The sequence below is a fragment of the Zosterops lateralis genome (assembly GCF_965231275.1).
Source record: "Zosterops lateralis genome assembly, chromosome: 6".
Taxonomy (NCBI): domain Eukaryota; kingdom Metazoa; phylum Chordata; class Aves; order Passeriformes; family Zosteropidae; genus Zosterops; species Zosterops lateralis.
In genome coordinates, this window is record NC_139761.1 from 52,793,562 (window position 1) to 52,808,169 (window position 14,608).

The 14,608-nt window shown below is 49.2% G+C and overlaps 2 protein-coding genes across 2 annotated transcripts; both read left to right on the forward strand.

The window, feature by feature from the left end:
• The first annotated feature begins 1,464 nt into the window (after positions 1–1,464).
• LOC310910339 (epidermal growth factor receptor kinase substrate 8-like protein 2) lies at positions 1,465–3,690 on the forward strand. The gene is made up of 3 exons (XM_083862904.1): positions 1,465–1,642; positions 2,047–2,179; positions 2,519–3,690. Exons 1-3 carry the CDS (start codon positions 1,473–1,475, stop codon positions 2,588–2,590), a joined length of 375 nt encoding a protein of 124 aa, XP_083719030.1. The 5' UTR covers positions 1,465–1,472; the 3' UTR covers positions 2,591–3,690.
• A 3,216-nt stretch (positions 3,691–6,906) lies between these two features.
• TALDO1 (transaldolase 1) lies at positions 6,907–13,551 on the forward strand. Its single transcript, XM_083862998.1, has 8 exons — positions 6,907–7,072; positions 9,144–9,267; positions 9,672–9,779; positions 10,339–10,470; positions 10,903–11,078; positions 11,215–11,412; positions 12,546–12,691; positions 13,198–13,551. The coding sequence occupies exons 1-8, from the start codon at positions 6,976–6,978 to the stop codon at positions 13,228–13,230; spliced, it is 1,014 nt and encodes a 337-aa protein (XP_083719124.1). The 5' UTR covers positions 6,907–6,975; the 3' UTR covers positions 13,231–13,551.
• The last annotated feature ends 1,057 nt before the right edge of the window (positions 13,552–14,608 follow it).

Consider the following 14,608-nt stretch of genomic DNA (forward strand, 5'->3'; position numbering starts at 1 on the left):
CCCAGGGGCAGGAGAGAGCTCAGGATACCAGGAAGCACCAACTCAGTTTTCCCTGGTGGTGTTTGAGCAGTGACACGGAGCTTTGCTCAAATCCAGGGCTGGAACAGGCTGCCTGAGCTGTGTCACTTCCTCAGCTCAAACACATCAGTCCCACTTTAACCACAGTGAGGAGGAAGCACAACAACTCCCTGTCGTGCCCTGCTCATCCCCTGCTGGACACAATCTGCTCATAACACCGAGTTATTCTCCACAGTCCTCAGGAGTTTCATGGGGAAAGTGACACTGGATGAAATGTCACTGGAGTTCTCACAGAATCACAGGATGGCCTGGGCTGGAGGGGACCTTCAGGCTCATCTCACCATGAGTGTGTTGCTCACTCCCAGTTTGTGTTTCCTGTTGCTTCTGTTCTGCTGCAGAGCAGCAAATTACTGACTAGAAGTAGCAGAGGATGGAAAAGGTCTCAATACCAAATCTCCAATTTTAGATTCTCACAGATGTGTCCTTCCACATCAGGGAACAGCCAAGAGGTGATGGGAGAAAAATAAATGGCAACACAGGAGCACAGGAAAATGGGAACATGGTTCTCAGAAACAGAGTTCATCCCCTGACCTCTGCTGCCTCATGGGGGCTGGGATTTTCCCCTCTTGCTGTAAAGTCTTGCAGGGCAGTTCCCTTATTTCACCAGCCCAAAGGGAACTAAACAACTCAAACCCAGGAAGATGACAAACTGAAGCAAAACCCCAACACCAGCCCTCAGGGAATTGACCCCGTCCCTTGTCACCACTCGAGAGCACTGCTGGGAGCAAAGACTCTGCCAGATCAGGTTTGCACCCCTGAGTACACCTGGAGCAGGAGCTGGTGGGTGTTGAGGGGTTTTATGTCCTTTGAATGGGGCAGGAGGAACAGGGGGAGTTAAAAACATGAGAAGCAACTGGTCCTACTGTAAATCTGTTCACAAAACAGATGAAAGTGAGGTTCTCTCCCCAGTCATGCGACAAGAAATCATAAAGCCACTTTTTAGACCCCTTGCCTGGGATTCTGTGATCTCTCCTCTCCTTCATCCTGCAGAAGGAACAGCAGAAATCACAGTTTCTCCCAAAGAGAAAGTTTCAAAAGCTGAAGGGAGACTCTTGGCTCTCAGGGAAAGGGGAGATGCCCCCACTCTCTTCCAGGGCCCTCCAGCCTCCAAAGCCATGACAATCTCCCTGGACACATTTGTCCCTGATGGTGTTCTGAGGGTCCAAATGTCATTGCTCACCTTGCTGCTCCAACAGAGCACCTAAGCTTGTTCTTTAGAACTAAAATACAAAAGTAAGCACTTTCCTGGGGTGTATTTACAGAGTTAATAAAAACACACTGAGCCACATGCCTGTTTTCCTTACAATTTCCCCACAAACACATCCATTTAATGTGATTTTTGACTGGAGATTTTACTTCATTCTCTGCCTGTTTCTATAGAACTTATTCACCAAATGGATGAGCTGAACGATGAGCTGCTAAAGAAGATCACAAACAATAAAATTCAGCCTCCCCACAGGAATTTCAAAGTGGAAAAGCCTCAGGAAGTTTTTGTGCCCCTCACCTTTGAATCCAGCACTGAAGAAGTCAAAGCCTGGCTGGAGGCCAAATCATTCAGCAAAGAGTAAGATTTGCTCTATTGCCACATGAAAGGCTCATCCTTCCCTGGAGAAGGAGCAGGGGAGGCTCTGGCTCCATCTCACCTGGGACAAGTCACTGGGATTTGCTTACAGAGCCTGGGTTGCAAATTAGATTTCAACCCCATTATATCCAGGGTCTATAACCAGGATGCTCAGAGCCCAAACTCACTCCCTTTCTCTCTTAGAAACATTTTCTTGGAGAAAAATAATTAAGGAACTAAACCCATGGCCTGAAATGCCACTGGAATCACAGCTGCCCCCCTGGCACAGCCCCAGGCTCTGTGATATGGTCCCAGTGCAGTTCCCAGCCTCCCATCTCCCACTGCTCTCCTCTGGCACAAGGCCACGTGCAGCACAACCATCATCTCCCCACTCTGTGTCTCCCCAGGACCGTGGAACACCTGGGCATCCTCACCGGAGCTCAGCTCTTCTCCCTCAACAGAGAGGAGCTGAAGAAGGTCTGTGGTGATGAGGGAAACAAAGTCTACAGCAAGATCACGGTGGAGAAAAACCAGCTGGAGGTGAGTGTTTTTATGGATAATTCCTGCTGGAATGGGGGGCTGTACCAGCAGTGTCAGCTCATTAAACAGGCATTTTAAGAAATACAATTGAAAAAAATAAACAAAACCCAACACGACCAAAACCCAGATCAGCAATAAAACACACCTAATTCTGAAGTGTCCTTAAAGCAAAAGGCCCCAAATCCATAAGGGAGATCCCCCTGTTTCCATTAATTAATCTGCTTTTACTGATCTCACCTATCTCTTTGAAACTAGCTCTACTCCTCCATTCATTAAATACTGTAATTTAACTACAGCTTGAAGCTCAAATCCAAACTTCCTGTTTTGTTTCCATTCCAGAAAAACAGAGGAGGGTCAGAGCTCCAGGAAATCATGAAGCGCCGCCAGGAAAGGATTGATTCTGCTAATTAAAGTCTCTCTGCTTTATTTCAGCTCTTAGCCCTAAGTAGTGCAGAAAAAAGGGAACGAAAGCAATGATTCCCGGCCCAGGCCGGGGGCAGCAGAGCTCCCCTTGGGCTCCAGCTGCCATCAGTGACAATTCTTGAACACTGTTGGGAAGGGTTGACAATAAGACCACGTCCCACTGGGAAAGGTGTTTTAATTTTGCATGAAGTATTTTTTTTATAACTATATATTTTATACTGAAATTTTCCATGCATGCGATCAGAGCAGGAGTCACACGGGGCTGGATCCAAGCAAACAAAGACCCCCCGAGCTTTTCCCGAGGGCCGTCCCTGCTCCCGCCCCTCGCTGGCAGAGCAGGCGCGGCACAGCTCGGGAGAGTTCAGCCTCGGGGCTGGAGCCTGAACCACGGGAATGAGCCTTTGGAACCCGCAGCGTTTGGCTTTAAGGAAAGGACATTAAAGCTCATCCCATTCCACCCCCTGCCACGGGCAGGACGCTTTCCACAAGCCCCAGTTGTTCCAAATCCTGTCCAGCCTGGCCTTGGCCACTTCAGGGCTGGGGAGTCACGGCCTCTCCGGGCAGCCTAAGGCAGCCCCATTCCCATTTCCTCCTCAGGGCAGGTGTCCCCTGCAGCCCGCGGGCCCAGTGACAACTCCCTGTCCCCTCCTGTCCCCCTGTGCCCCTCGTTGGACAAGGCCAGAATGGCAACACAATTCCCAAAGTCTGGCTGCTTCCCTAAATCCACAGTTAGTGCTGCCTCTGAACAGCTGAGATGAGCTCCCAGTGCCCAGAAAGGAGCAGGGGTGACAAACACGGGGCTGTGACTCTGGAAACAGGCGAGTTCCACCTGCCCGGCGCTGCCGATGCAGAGGGCGGGGCTCGGGGCAGCCGTGCAGCCCTTCCCTGGGGCCCCGATCCTGCCCTGGAACGTTGTGGTGCTGCCAAACCCGCCTCACACCAGGGGAAGAGAGCCCTGACCATTTGCTCCCGACCCAGGCACACCCACAGCCCTTCCCAGGGTGTTGGTCACTCGTCCCCACTTCACCTTTTCTCTGCAAAAATTCAGCTGAAATGATTCCCAAAGAGCTGAAACCCCAAAGCACACTGGGAAGTGTTGGAGTCCAGGGCATCCCTCTGGGCGCCCTGGGAAGTCACAGACCTCGGTAGAGAGGCCTGGGACCCAAAAAAGAGGGTCTGGGGTCTGTGCAGGGGGATTTGCCTGGCACAGAGCCCAGGAAGACACAGTCTTTGATTTTGGTCCATGAGAAAAACATCCAACAGAGAGAAGAATTGCAAGTCACAAAGGTGTTACTGAGAGTAGTGTAGTTATCACTGTGCAGAAGATTTTGTAGTTATGGATTTTTAGAATGTAGATGCAAAGGGACAAGATGGTGATTTTAGGGCGGTGCCCTGGGTTCTTCTTCTTCTCCCTTGGCATCCATCTTCTGCAGTGACATGGGCACAGAGTAGTTTCAGTGGATTGGATCAAAGTAGACACGACCCTGTTAGTATAGGTGATAGACATTGGCATAGAATTGTAAACAATGGGTACGTAGTTATCTGTATAAGAGGTAGCGACCTCCCATCACAGGGGGGAGTCGCCTTGTGTCCGAGCTGCTGAGAACACCATGGCCGGACACAGGGGAGTCGCCTTGTGTCCGAGCTGCAGTGGACATCATGGCCAGACACAGGGGAAGGGGAGTCACCTCGTGTCCAGGCTGCTGTGAACATCTTGGCCGGACACAGAGAATTGTAAGATAAGAACTAATAAACAACGCGAGAAACCAGAAAAGCAAGACCTTGAGACTCCTCATCATTCTCGCGCCGAACACCGAGCACCGAGCTCAGCACAGAACACAGAGACACAGAGTCAGACAGCAGACCCTAAATCCTTCAGAGGTCAAGAGGGAAAATCACTCCCTTCGTGCCCACACGAACCACCAGCCAGCCTTGGAATCTCGGGTGAGGAAACAACCAGATTGAAACCCCGAGAGGAAGGGCAGGTTTAACTCCAAATAAATGGACACAAGAAAAAAAAAATCTAATTTAGCACAGGATGTTGCTCTTGACTTCCTGTTTTCCTTCATAAAATTATCTGCATTTATATATAACAATCTGTAAATAAGGGTGAGGAAAATCTCTCTCCCTAGAGGCAGAATCCTTCCAAATTTTATGCTTCCAAAATTTACTCACAATTTCAAAACTCAAGCAAGCAGAGTAGTTCCTGTCCACAGCAAGTTTGGCACATTGCATTTCCACCTCTGTGTAACTGACAGACCAAGCTGACAGCAAAGCAGAGGAGCAAACGCAGCTCCAGGGCTGCCACAGCCCCGGCACTGTTGGGTTTTCTCTCTCAGCACGTGCTGAGTCTTTGCCCCAGTCTGTGCCTGTCCTCGCACATTTAATGGAAAAAGCTTTAAAACAGCACCTGGGGAACTCGTGTCTAAATCTGAGAGCACCAGGGCACCTCAGTTTTGGCTTTATTCTTAAGTGTCTCCAATGGGAAATCTGTTTTCTTCCTCTGAAGAGGACACTGCTGGCACCAGCAGCGCAGGCAGGGGAGGATCCTGGGTTCAGTCACAGCCCTGCTGGGATCGGAGAAGGGCACTCACCTTGTCAGGGAGGGATGAAGAGGACAATCCTCCTGAGAAGCCCTGGCTCTGGATTAGGGTGGAGAAGGGAAGCAGGATGGCAAGCACGGGAGGCCAGAAAGTTTCTAAAATGAAAATAAAAACAAATGCTGATGTAGGAAACACACCGCCTTCTAGCCCTGGGGTGTAGAGGAAAGCAAACACAGGGAATTACAGTTATCTGTGATTTTAACAGGAGTGTACAGGACAGCTCTGTGAAGCTGGGAGCCACAGGAGCACTTCCTAAAGCAAATATCTCAGCAGACCTGGTTGCAGAGGTCACTTTTCCAAATTGCCATGTGACTGAGCTGTGCACCTGTTCTGTTTGTGCTGCCTGCAGACACTGCTATAAAGTACTGTACCCTGATGTACCCGAGCGAAGGAGACAATGATATAACCATGCACTGTACAAGAGTTATTAAAATAGTTAAGTTATACTTATAAATCCGTCTCTGTCTCTGTCACTGGGTTTTCATAATGGTTTGTCACTGAGAGTCTCGGAAACGCAGCAAAACGTTTGAAACCACGTTTCCTTTTGGGTTTGGGCACTGACATTCAGCAGGAAGGGTGTGATGGCCTGGATAACTGTGTTTTAAAAACAGAGGTGAAAATCTCACACATGATAAGAATTAATACCAAAAAAAGCTGCGAGCTGAACTCCTTTTCTTGTCTGGTCTAGTGGAAAGTGTCTCTGCCCATGGCAGGAGGTGGAACTGGATGGTCTTTAAAGTCCCTTCCAACACAAACCAGTCTGGAAATCTGTGATTCCATGACTCACAAGGGAGGCTCTCCTTTTCCTTGGCAAAGAAACCAGAGACAGTATGAACCTGTTTCCTACATAGTCACAGAATTCAAACAGGACTTAAATCTAAAGCTTCTTTACATAATCCTTTCTTGGGTTGGGCAAAACATGAAAAGGTTGTGCAAAAGCACATTCTTGCCTATCAGGAAGGGGAACTTCTGTGGCAGCTGTCCCAAGTGGAACAATACAGAAAGAGGGAACAGCACAACCCTATGACACAGCCAAGAGACAGATTCTCCGACATTTCCAACCAAGGGCAGACCATCCTCTGTCTCAGGGGAACAACCACGCTAACAAGATCAGCTCCTCTACAGCCCAAATAAAGTTTAAGGCAAACCAAGAGCCCAAAACACCCGCCCTGCTGGGTCGGGGACTCTCTCAGCGGCTGGCGCTGTACCCAAGAAGCCATTTCGAACCTTGCCAGGACGGCAGGGACGGGAGTACGGAGCTGAGCTCCCGCAGCGGGGCAGCCCCGGCGGCTCCGACCTTCCCTCCCGGCCGCCTCCCCTCAGGGCCTGCCCGCCGCCATCTTGCGGCACCGGCGGCGCCCGGGCCCCGCGCGGCCATGAAGGGCGGGTGGCTCGGGGGCGGGCCGGGGGCCGTGCCGGCCGTGGGGAAGAGCCCCGGGGGGTTCCGGGGACCGGAGATCCCGGGCCCGGAGAGCCCCGGACACGCTCTGCTGGGACAATGGCGGCGTCGGGGTCGCCAAGGCGACCACTCGCCCCGACCCCCGGGACCGCGAACCAGCCAATCAAAATCGTTCTCTCTCCCGCTGCCCCGCCTCGGCTCCTCCCGGCCGCGTCCGTCTTGTGTCCGCGCTCCTGATTGGCCGGTGCCGCCCGGCCGGGCTGGGATTGGCGCGGGCCGCGGGAGCGCGCTGGCCGCGGGTGCGCGCGCAGGCCGGTCCCCTCCGGGCACGCACCGTCCCTTATAGGCGCGGAGCCCCCACGGCCGCCGGCATGTCCGTGTCCCCCGTGAAGCGGCAGAAGATGGAGTCGGCGCTGGACCAGCTCAAGCACCACACCACGGTGGTGGCCGACACCGGGGATTTCAACGGTGAGAGGCGGCGCGAGGGGATCCCGTCACGGCATCTTCTCCTTAGCCCCCTCTCCCGCCCCCGTCGCGGAGAGTGGGCGCGCCCGGCCCAAGGGGCGCGCACTGGGGGGAGCGAACCACCCCGCGGCCGGAGGGGGGGCGGGGGGAAGGCGCTCGGTGGCGGCGCCTTGGTCCTCATCCCAGGGCAGAGCCCGCCCAGGCAGGACATTCTCCAGACTCTCCCGTGATCTCCCAGTTTGCCCTCGAGTGTGCCCTGACCACCGCGTTCGGCTCTGCGTGCTGTCAGGAAGAAGTGCCAGACTCTGCTGTGCTGATGAACTCGGGATTTCTTCCAGTGACCTGGCTAGATCTGGGACTTGTTTGGGGTTTTTCCAAACTCAAGGCAAGGCAACCCGGTCCAGTGGAGGGTGTCACTGCCTGTGGCAGGGAGTGGAACTGGACAATCTTTAAGGTCACTTTACAGCCTAATCATTACAAGATTCTGTAAAAATAATGCCAGAGTGCTTTTAGTTCCCTTATCTCCCGAGAATGAGCCAGCACACTCCTTTCTGAGAAAGGAAGGTGGCCTTCGATTAAAAAGCCACTTGTTCCAAGCTGTCACTGTCTGGCCCAGCACGGACACAGAGCCTGCTCAGTCCATCAGAGCCAAGAATTCCCCCCCTGGGTGTCTCTAGGTTGTGTAGAGCAGCTCTTGAATCCTGTCCTGTCCTCAACCAGGCCTGCAGTAATCCCTCCACTGCTTGCCTAATCCTGTTGGTGTAACAGTGAACAATCCTAAATAGCCACTGTCAAATGTCTTAAGAGTACTAAACTTAAGGTGAAGAGAGCACAGGGGTGGCAACAGCTCAGACATGGGAAAAAAAACCCAAACACCCAGGACGGCCAAGGGGGTGTTTGTGTGCAAGCAGCAGTAAGGATTGTAGAATATCCCTCAGGGATCATGGAGTCCAGCTATCAGCCCTGCTCAGGACATCCCCAAGTTGTTCTCTGGGCTGCTCTTATCACCTGGGGGTTATTCTTAGAGTCCTAACAAGGCAAGAGCCTTACCTGGCTTGCTCCTGGCAGGTTAAACACTGGTGGAGGTGAAGGCAGCTGTTGCTGCTGCTGGTTCCCAGTGTAGAAGGTGTCACTACAGAATGGCATTTCACTGATGTGCTGCTCTGCTTTAAGCAGTACCCACGTGAACTGAAGTTCTGAAGGACCTGTTTATATGGAGTGGACCTCTCTCCAAGATCCTGATCATTGCCTGGGAGGGATCTGTAGAAAAACAAGGCTTATTTTTAGTACAGTTGCACTCTCTCACTTGGGGTTTCATCCCTGTGCAGAAATGCTGAGGAGAAGGGGCTGGTAATACAGATTTTGTTATTTTTTTTTTTACATTTTAACTGCATTGTTGAAACTGCCGAGTGGCCTGCAGAGGCTCTGCCCTGTTTGCCTTGGTGCCAGGCTGTGATTACAGCCCAACAATGTGTGCCACAGCCTGCTGGAGCAAAACCTGGCATCACCGGAACAGACGTAGTCCAGGGCTTAGGGTAAGACCAAGGGTCAAGTGTGTTCCTGGTAGGACAAGGAAATGAGAAGAGCAGGTACTGAGGAACTGCAACTGTTTGGAAAAAGTTTAAAAAGCAGTAAGAAGAGCTGCTGGAGCCTCACAGGTGAATTCACCTGTCCTGGCCCCATCAGTTGGACACAAACAAAAGCAGAATTTCTGACTGCTTGAAGGAAAGGTCCCCTGTTCTTTATTCCCCTCAGTGATTCCTGGAGCTCAGCAATGCTGGTTGGGATGAAGTTTGGAAATTAGTATTACTTCTCTCCATCCATCATTTCTACAGGTCTATACTTTTGGGCAATTTCTATAGTTTATAAACTTTAAAGTTTGCTGTATCTTGTGACTGCAGCCCAGTTGTTCTGTACTCTGGCACAAACCAGCCTTCAGGCAGTGTTTAAACACCACTGGGTGCTGAGGTGCTCCGTCATTAACAAGTGTTTACATTCTCACCTGGTGGAGCAAAATTCTTCTGATTTCTCAGGCTGGCTGGCTGTTTCAAACAGGCTGGTTTTCTTTCCTTAGCCATAGATGAGTACAAGCCCCTGGATGCCACCACAAACCCCTCCCTGATCCTGGCTGCGGCTCAGATGCCGGCATACCAGAAGCTTGTGGATGATGCTGTTGCCTACGGGAAGAAGCTTGGTGGGTAAGTAAAGAGGGGTTTAATCTCGGCAGACCTATATTTAAAATGCCTTATTTATATACAAGCAACATCCTGGGGTTTCCCCCTCATGTACTTGTGGGTTTGTCTCCTGCCCCAAAAGGCCTCAACACTTAGAGAAAAATTCCTTATGCCCATTCCAGATGGGCCTTTTTAGAAGTGCATCCCCATTTCCCAGCTCACACCTAGCCCTCCTTGCTTAGGAAAACAACAGCACTACAGGAAAGTGTCCAAAGGCTAATCCTGCTGGCAGGACAGAATTGGTTCATTTGAACTCTGGAATTTAACGTTAAACGGGCTGTGAAATTTGATCTTCAAATCCACAGCAAAGTGTAAACTCACCTTTTTCTTAATCCCCATAAATGCTTTTGTTTTTTTGTGGTTTTCAGGTCAGAAGAGGAGCAGATCAAAAATGCTTCTGACAAGCTTTTTGTATTATTTGGAGCTGAAATCCTGAAGAGGATACCTGGCCGTGTGTCCACAGAAGTAGATGCAAGGTTGGCACTTTTCCCTCTGGGTTACCCTGGATATTTGTAAATACACAATCTGATGTGAGTTGGAGAAAGATTTTTTTTTTTTTTTTTTTTTTGGCCTAGAAGACCAGCTGGAGTTATATTATTTAAGTGTGGATTTCCCTTAGTTTCACTAGAACTCTGTAAGAAAAACAAGTAGCAGTGACCTCAGATTTTCATAATCTTCCTGTTGCTGCTTAAGCAAAGGAAACCTCACACTTCCAGTCAGAGTTTTGCTCTTTTTCTTCTGTGTGATAATAGCTGCTCAATTTCATGAGAGATCTGTTTTGAATAGGTTTTTTCAAGACTTGCACAGGACTTGGCTGTTAACTTGCTCAGTGCCCATTTTTGTTAATGCTCAGCTTCTGAATTCATTATGAGAAACTTCCTTCTCGAAGGGCTGACAGTCTCGAAGGGATCTGAGAACACAAACCTGCTGTTGGCATGCAAATGCTGATAAAACAGCAATTTTTGGCCCTGAGGGAGAAAATTTAAAAAACAAACAAAAAATTCAGTTTTTAACAGTGCTGCTCTTGCCTCAAAGGTTGTCCTTTGATAAGGAAGGAATGATTCAAAGGGCCAGGCGCCTCATCGACCTCTACAAGGAAGTAGGAGTTGGTAAAGACCGGATTCTCATCAAGCTCTCTTCAACATGGGAAGGAATCCAGGCTGGCAGGTAAGGCTGTGTGTGCCTGGTGTGCTGATTCATGGCATGCTCCTGCCTGTCCATGGGCACTGACACTGCATCCTGCACTTGAATAAACAGCAGTGCTGAATGCACGGCATGAAGAAGTCTGTCATGAGCACGGGAGGTGCTCTGCCACAGCTTGCTGTTGAAATAGGGAAAGTTTCTTCACACAAGGGCCAGGCCACAGTTTCCTGAAATACCCTGCTAAGCTGGCTGCATCTGGCTAGAGGAACAGCATTAATAAAGCAGAGTTTGGCAGCACAAAACATTTGCTGGTAGCCAACGACTTTAAAGCTTACCAAGTGTGCCCCATTCCTAAATTGACTCAAAGAATTCAGTAGTTTGAACTTAGCAGCTTGTTCCTGAATATGAATTCTGTAGGTGAGAAAAGTGCTATTCTAAGCCAACCTGTATCTGCAGGGTTCTGGAGGCCGAGTATGGGATTCACTGCAACATGACCTTGCTGTTCTCCTTTGCTCAGGCTGTTGCCTGTGCTGAAGCTGGAGTTACTCTGATTTCCCCGTTCGTGGGACGGATCCTGGACTGGTACGTTGCAAATGGAGACAAGAAAACCTATGAGCCTTCGGAGGATCCAGGTGAGCACAGATTTAATACTGGTGAGAAAACAACAGCTGCCCAATCAGTTTACTTGTAAAGATCCTCTTATGGCAAAATGCTGGGTTTGAACACGTTCTAAATAATCACAATAAAGTTGCTGGTTTCTGCTTGTAGGAGTGAAGAGTGTCACCAAGATCTATAACTACTACAAAAAGTTTGGCTACAAAACCATCGTGATGGGCGCCTCGTTTCGCAACACGGGCCAGATCAAAGCGCTCACGGGCTGTGACTATCTCACCATTTCACCCAAGCTCCTGGCAGAGCTCAGCAAAGAGCACGTCAAGTTAACTCCCACACTCAGTGTCAAAGAGGGTGAGTCCACTCCTGGGGCTTTTTCTATCTTCCTTTCTTCTGCGGTGTTGGGAGTCTGGGGTTGCAGTCAGTGCTGTGGTACTCACGGCCATCCTGCTTTAGGATAAATACAGTTTCCTAGAGGAAATATTGTAGCCTCATAAGGAAATACTGTAGCCTCATTACAGTATCACTGCTACAACTGCTGACACTGAGCACTAACTGGATTATAGTGGGTTCGCAGTGTGATTCCATACTCAACACCTCTCCCCATGGGACACAGAGAGAAGAGGAAAGTTAATCTGCACGTGCTGAGGATTAAATTTTACTAAACAGTAGCAAAGATGCCAAACTTGATTTCATCTTAATCTCTAGACATGACAAGAGGTGCTTTCCCTCCAGAACTTAGTCTTGTCTATGATTAGTTTCTAAGTGATTTGATCTGGTGACACTGTGCCATGATGGCTTGGAATCCTTGTTCCCATTAAACTACTTCAAGCCCAGGTTGGACGGGGCTTGGAGCAATCTGGGATAGTGGAAGGTGTCTCTGCTTGTGGCCGGGGAGTGGAACTGAATGGGCTTTAAGGTTCCTTTCCACCCAAATTATTCCAGGATTCTCTGGAATAATTTGATATTCTCCTTTTTCTGCAGCCTCATTAAAATGCTGTGTACATCTGAGAAAGCAGCTCTGTGCACAGCTGTAGCCATGGCTTGCTGCCCACAGGCTGCTGCTGGCCTGGGAGCCTGCTATCAAGCGAGCTTTTGTTAGTTCTTGCCAAATAATCAAAGCCTGATTGTTCAGAATATTTGCCCAGAATGTCTCACTGCTGCAGGGCGGTTGCACAGTTCCTTAGAATAGGCCTGGAAGTGCTGTGCCATTCAGCAGCAGGTACCAGATAATGACACACACAAACACTGTGTTAAGATAAACTGATTTATTAGGCTATCTTTTTCCTCTTTGTTCTCCTCCAGCCAGATCAGGAGCACTTTCAATCTCATATCCCAGACTGTGATCCTGCAGCAACTCATACTGAAAGTATTTAAAAATTTTCCAATACTTAGAAATGGTCAGAACTCAAGACAATTTTAGGAAGCTTGAATTTGCTAAGAATCTGATCACCTGGTCTGTTTCTTTTTCTACTTCTCGTGCACAGCTCAGACGTGTGATCTTGAGAAGATCCACCTGGATGAGAAGGCATTCCGCTGGCACCACAACGAAGACCAAATGGCTGTGGAAAAGCTCTCTGATGGGATCAGGAGATTTGCTGCAGATGCAGTTAAGCTGGAGAGGATGTTAAAGGTAGAGACCACACTGCTCCCTCATCCTGGTGTGGCTGAGGATTAAACAAGTCTGGTCAGGTCTTTGGACAGGTTATGTAGTAGGACAGGCCACCTAAGCTCAGTGAACTGGGTAAGCTTCACTGCACGCCAAGAAAGATTTTGTGCCAGGTGTGGGCCACACCTGCATTTTGAGGCTGCAGGACTGGCAGCTCATCAGAATAACTGTCAAAGTGAGAAATCCCTTAAATCTCATTCTGAGCTGTCAGCAGCAGTACAGGACACAAATAATCTGCAGGTAGTGAGCTGGAAATATATCATGTTTGTACTTGGAGGCACTAAGAAAGAGCAGACCTGCTGTCAAAGTTTTATGTCAGATTGTGGAGAGGCTTTGACACAGGATTCGTCAAACTGTGTTTTTTGGGGAAGAAATACTCAGTATACCTGATCTAGGCACTTGGTGACTGGCAACTCCTTGCAGCATTCCCAAACTCTTATTCTGCTGTGCTTTGCTTATTCTTTTTCTAGGAGCGAATGTTCAGCACTGAAAATGGAAAATAAGAAAAGGAAAAATAATCAGCATTTCCCTGAGTGCTTCAAGATGAGGTGGATCACCTGAAGTTCAGTGGATGTACAAATGTCTTACCTGTACAAGTATCATGCTGTGTATGGATAGATTTCTGTATCATGCTTTTTTTTTTTTTTATCAATTTGCAAAGGGACAAATGGAATTTCAAATTTTTGTGGCACTTTTGTCAATACATGCAAATTAAAACGGACTTGCCTTGTAACATGATCAATTCACTGCTGCAGGAGACACGTGACAGGATTTTAATTCTCAAATTCCTAATTTGAAACACATTAAAGGAAAGTCCTAACTCATTGAAGAAAAGTTTTTAATTTCAGGTTGTTTTAAAGAGCAAACACAGGTTTCACAAGCCCCTCTTGGTACAAAACCCACAAATACTCCTGTGAGACATAGCTGTATGTCAAAATACATACGTGTATTTTACTAGTTTATATAGATCTTGTTTTATGAAGAGTAGACAAGAACAAATGATAGGACAAGAAGGAAATGGCCTCAAGTTTTGCCAGGGAAGGTTTAGATTGGGTATTGGGGAACATTTCATCACCCAAAGCTGTCCAAGCTGGCACAGCTGCCCAGGCCAGTGGCTGAGTCCCCATCCCTTGAGAGATTTAAAAGGCTCATGGATGTGGCACCCGGGGACAGGGGTAGTGGTGGCCTTGGCAGTGCTGGGGGAATGGCTGCACTTGATGGTCTCAGCAGTCCTTTCCAACCTCAGTGATTCATTCCATGGTTCTAAGAGATCCCTGCTTATATGTGGATGCATTTGCTGTTTCCTGGCAAAGTTGCCTGAATTTTAAAAAACAGAACAGGCAGCAGTGTGGCTCCAGAGCTGACAGACACGTGCTGTGTGCAGAGCAAGGGAGCCACTGCTCCCTCACCCCAGTGTGACACAGCAGCTCTGCTGTCAGCACATCCAGAACAACCTGGGAGCTGCTGCTCCAGCCAAAGGGACAGCCAGCTACAATCAGACACAGACAGCTGGTGCTGCACTCCCAGCCTGCCCTGGGAATAGTGCCAGTCTACCAGAGCAGGATGAAGTCTCCAGGGGACTCATCCAGACCCTCTGTCCTACAGCTGCTGGGGAGGGAGGAAGCAGACCAGGCAGGAAGCAGGCTGCCCAAAGGGAGGTGACCTTTTTGCCTGTCTAAGTCAAGCCAGCACTGAAAGTTTGACCCTGCCCCTCCCTACAGCCATCAGACTGACATCCCTTCTCAATTTAACCCATTTTGCATTTTTCACTCTTACTAAACAAAATTCCAACAGAGGTTCCTAGAATGATTTGTCTTGGAAGGGGACCTTGAAGACCATCTCATTCCACCCCCCTGCCACGAGCAGGTTGCTGTGCTCTAA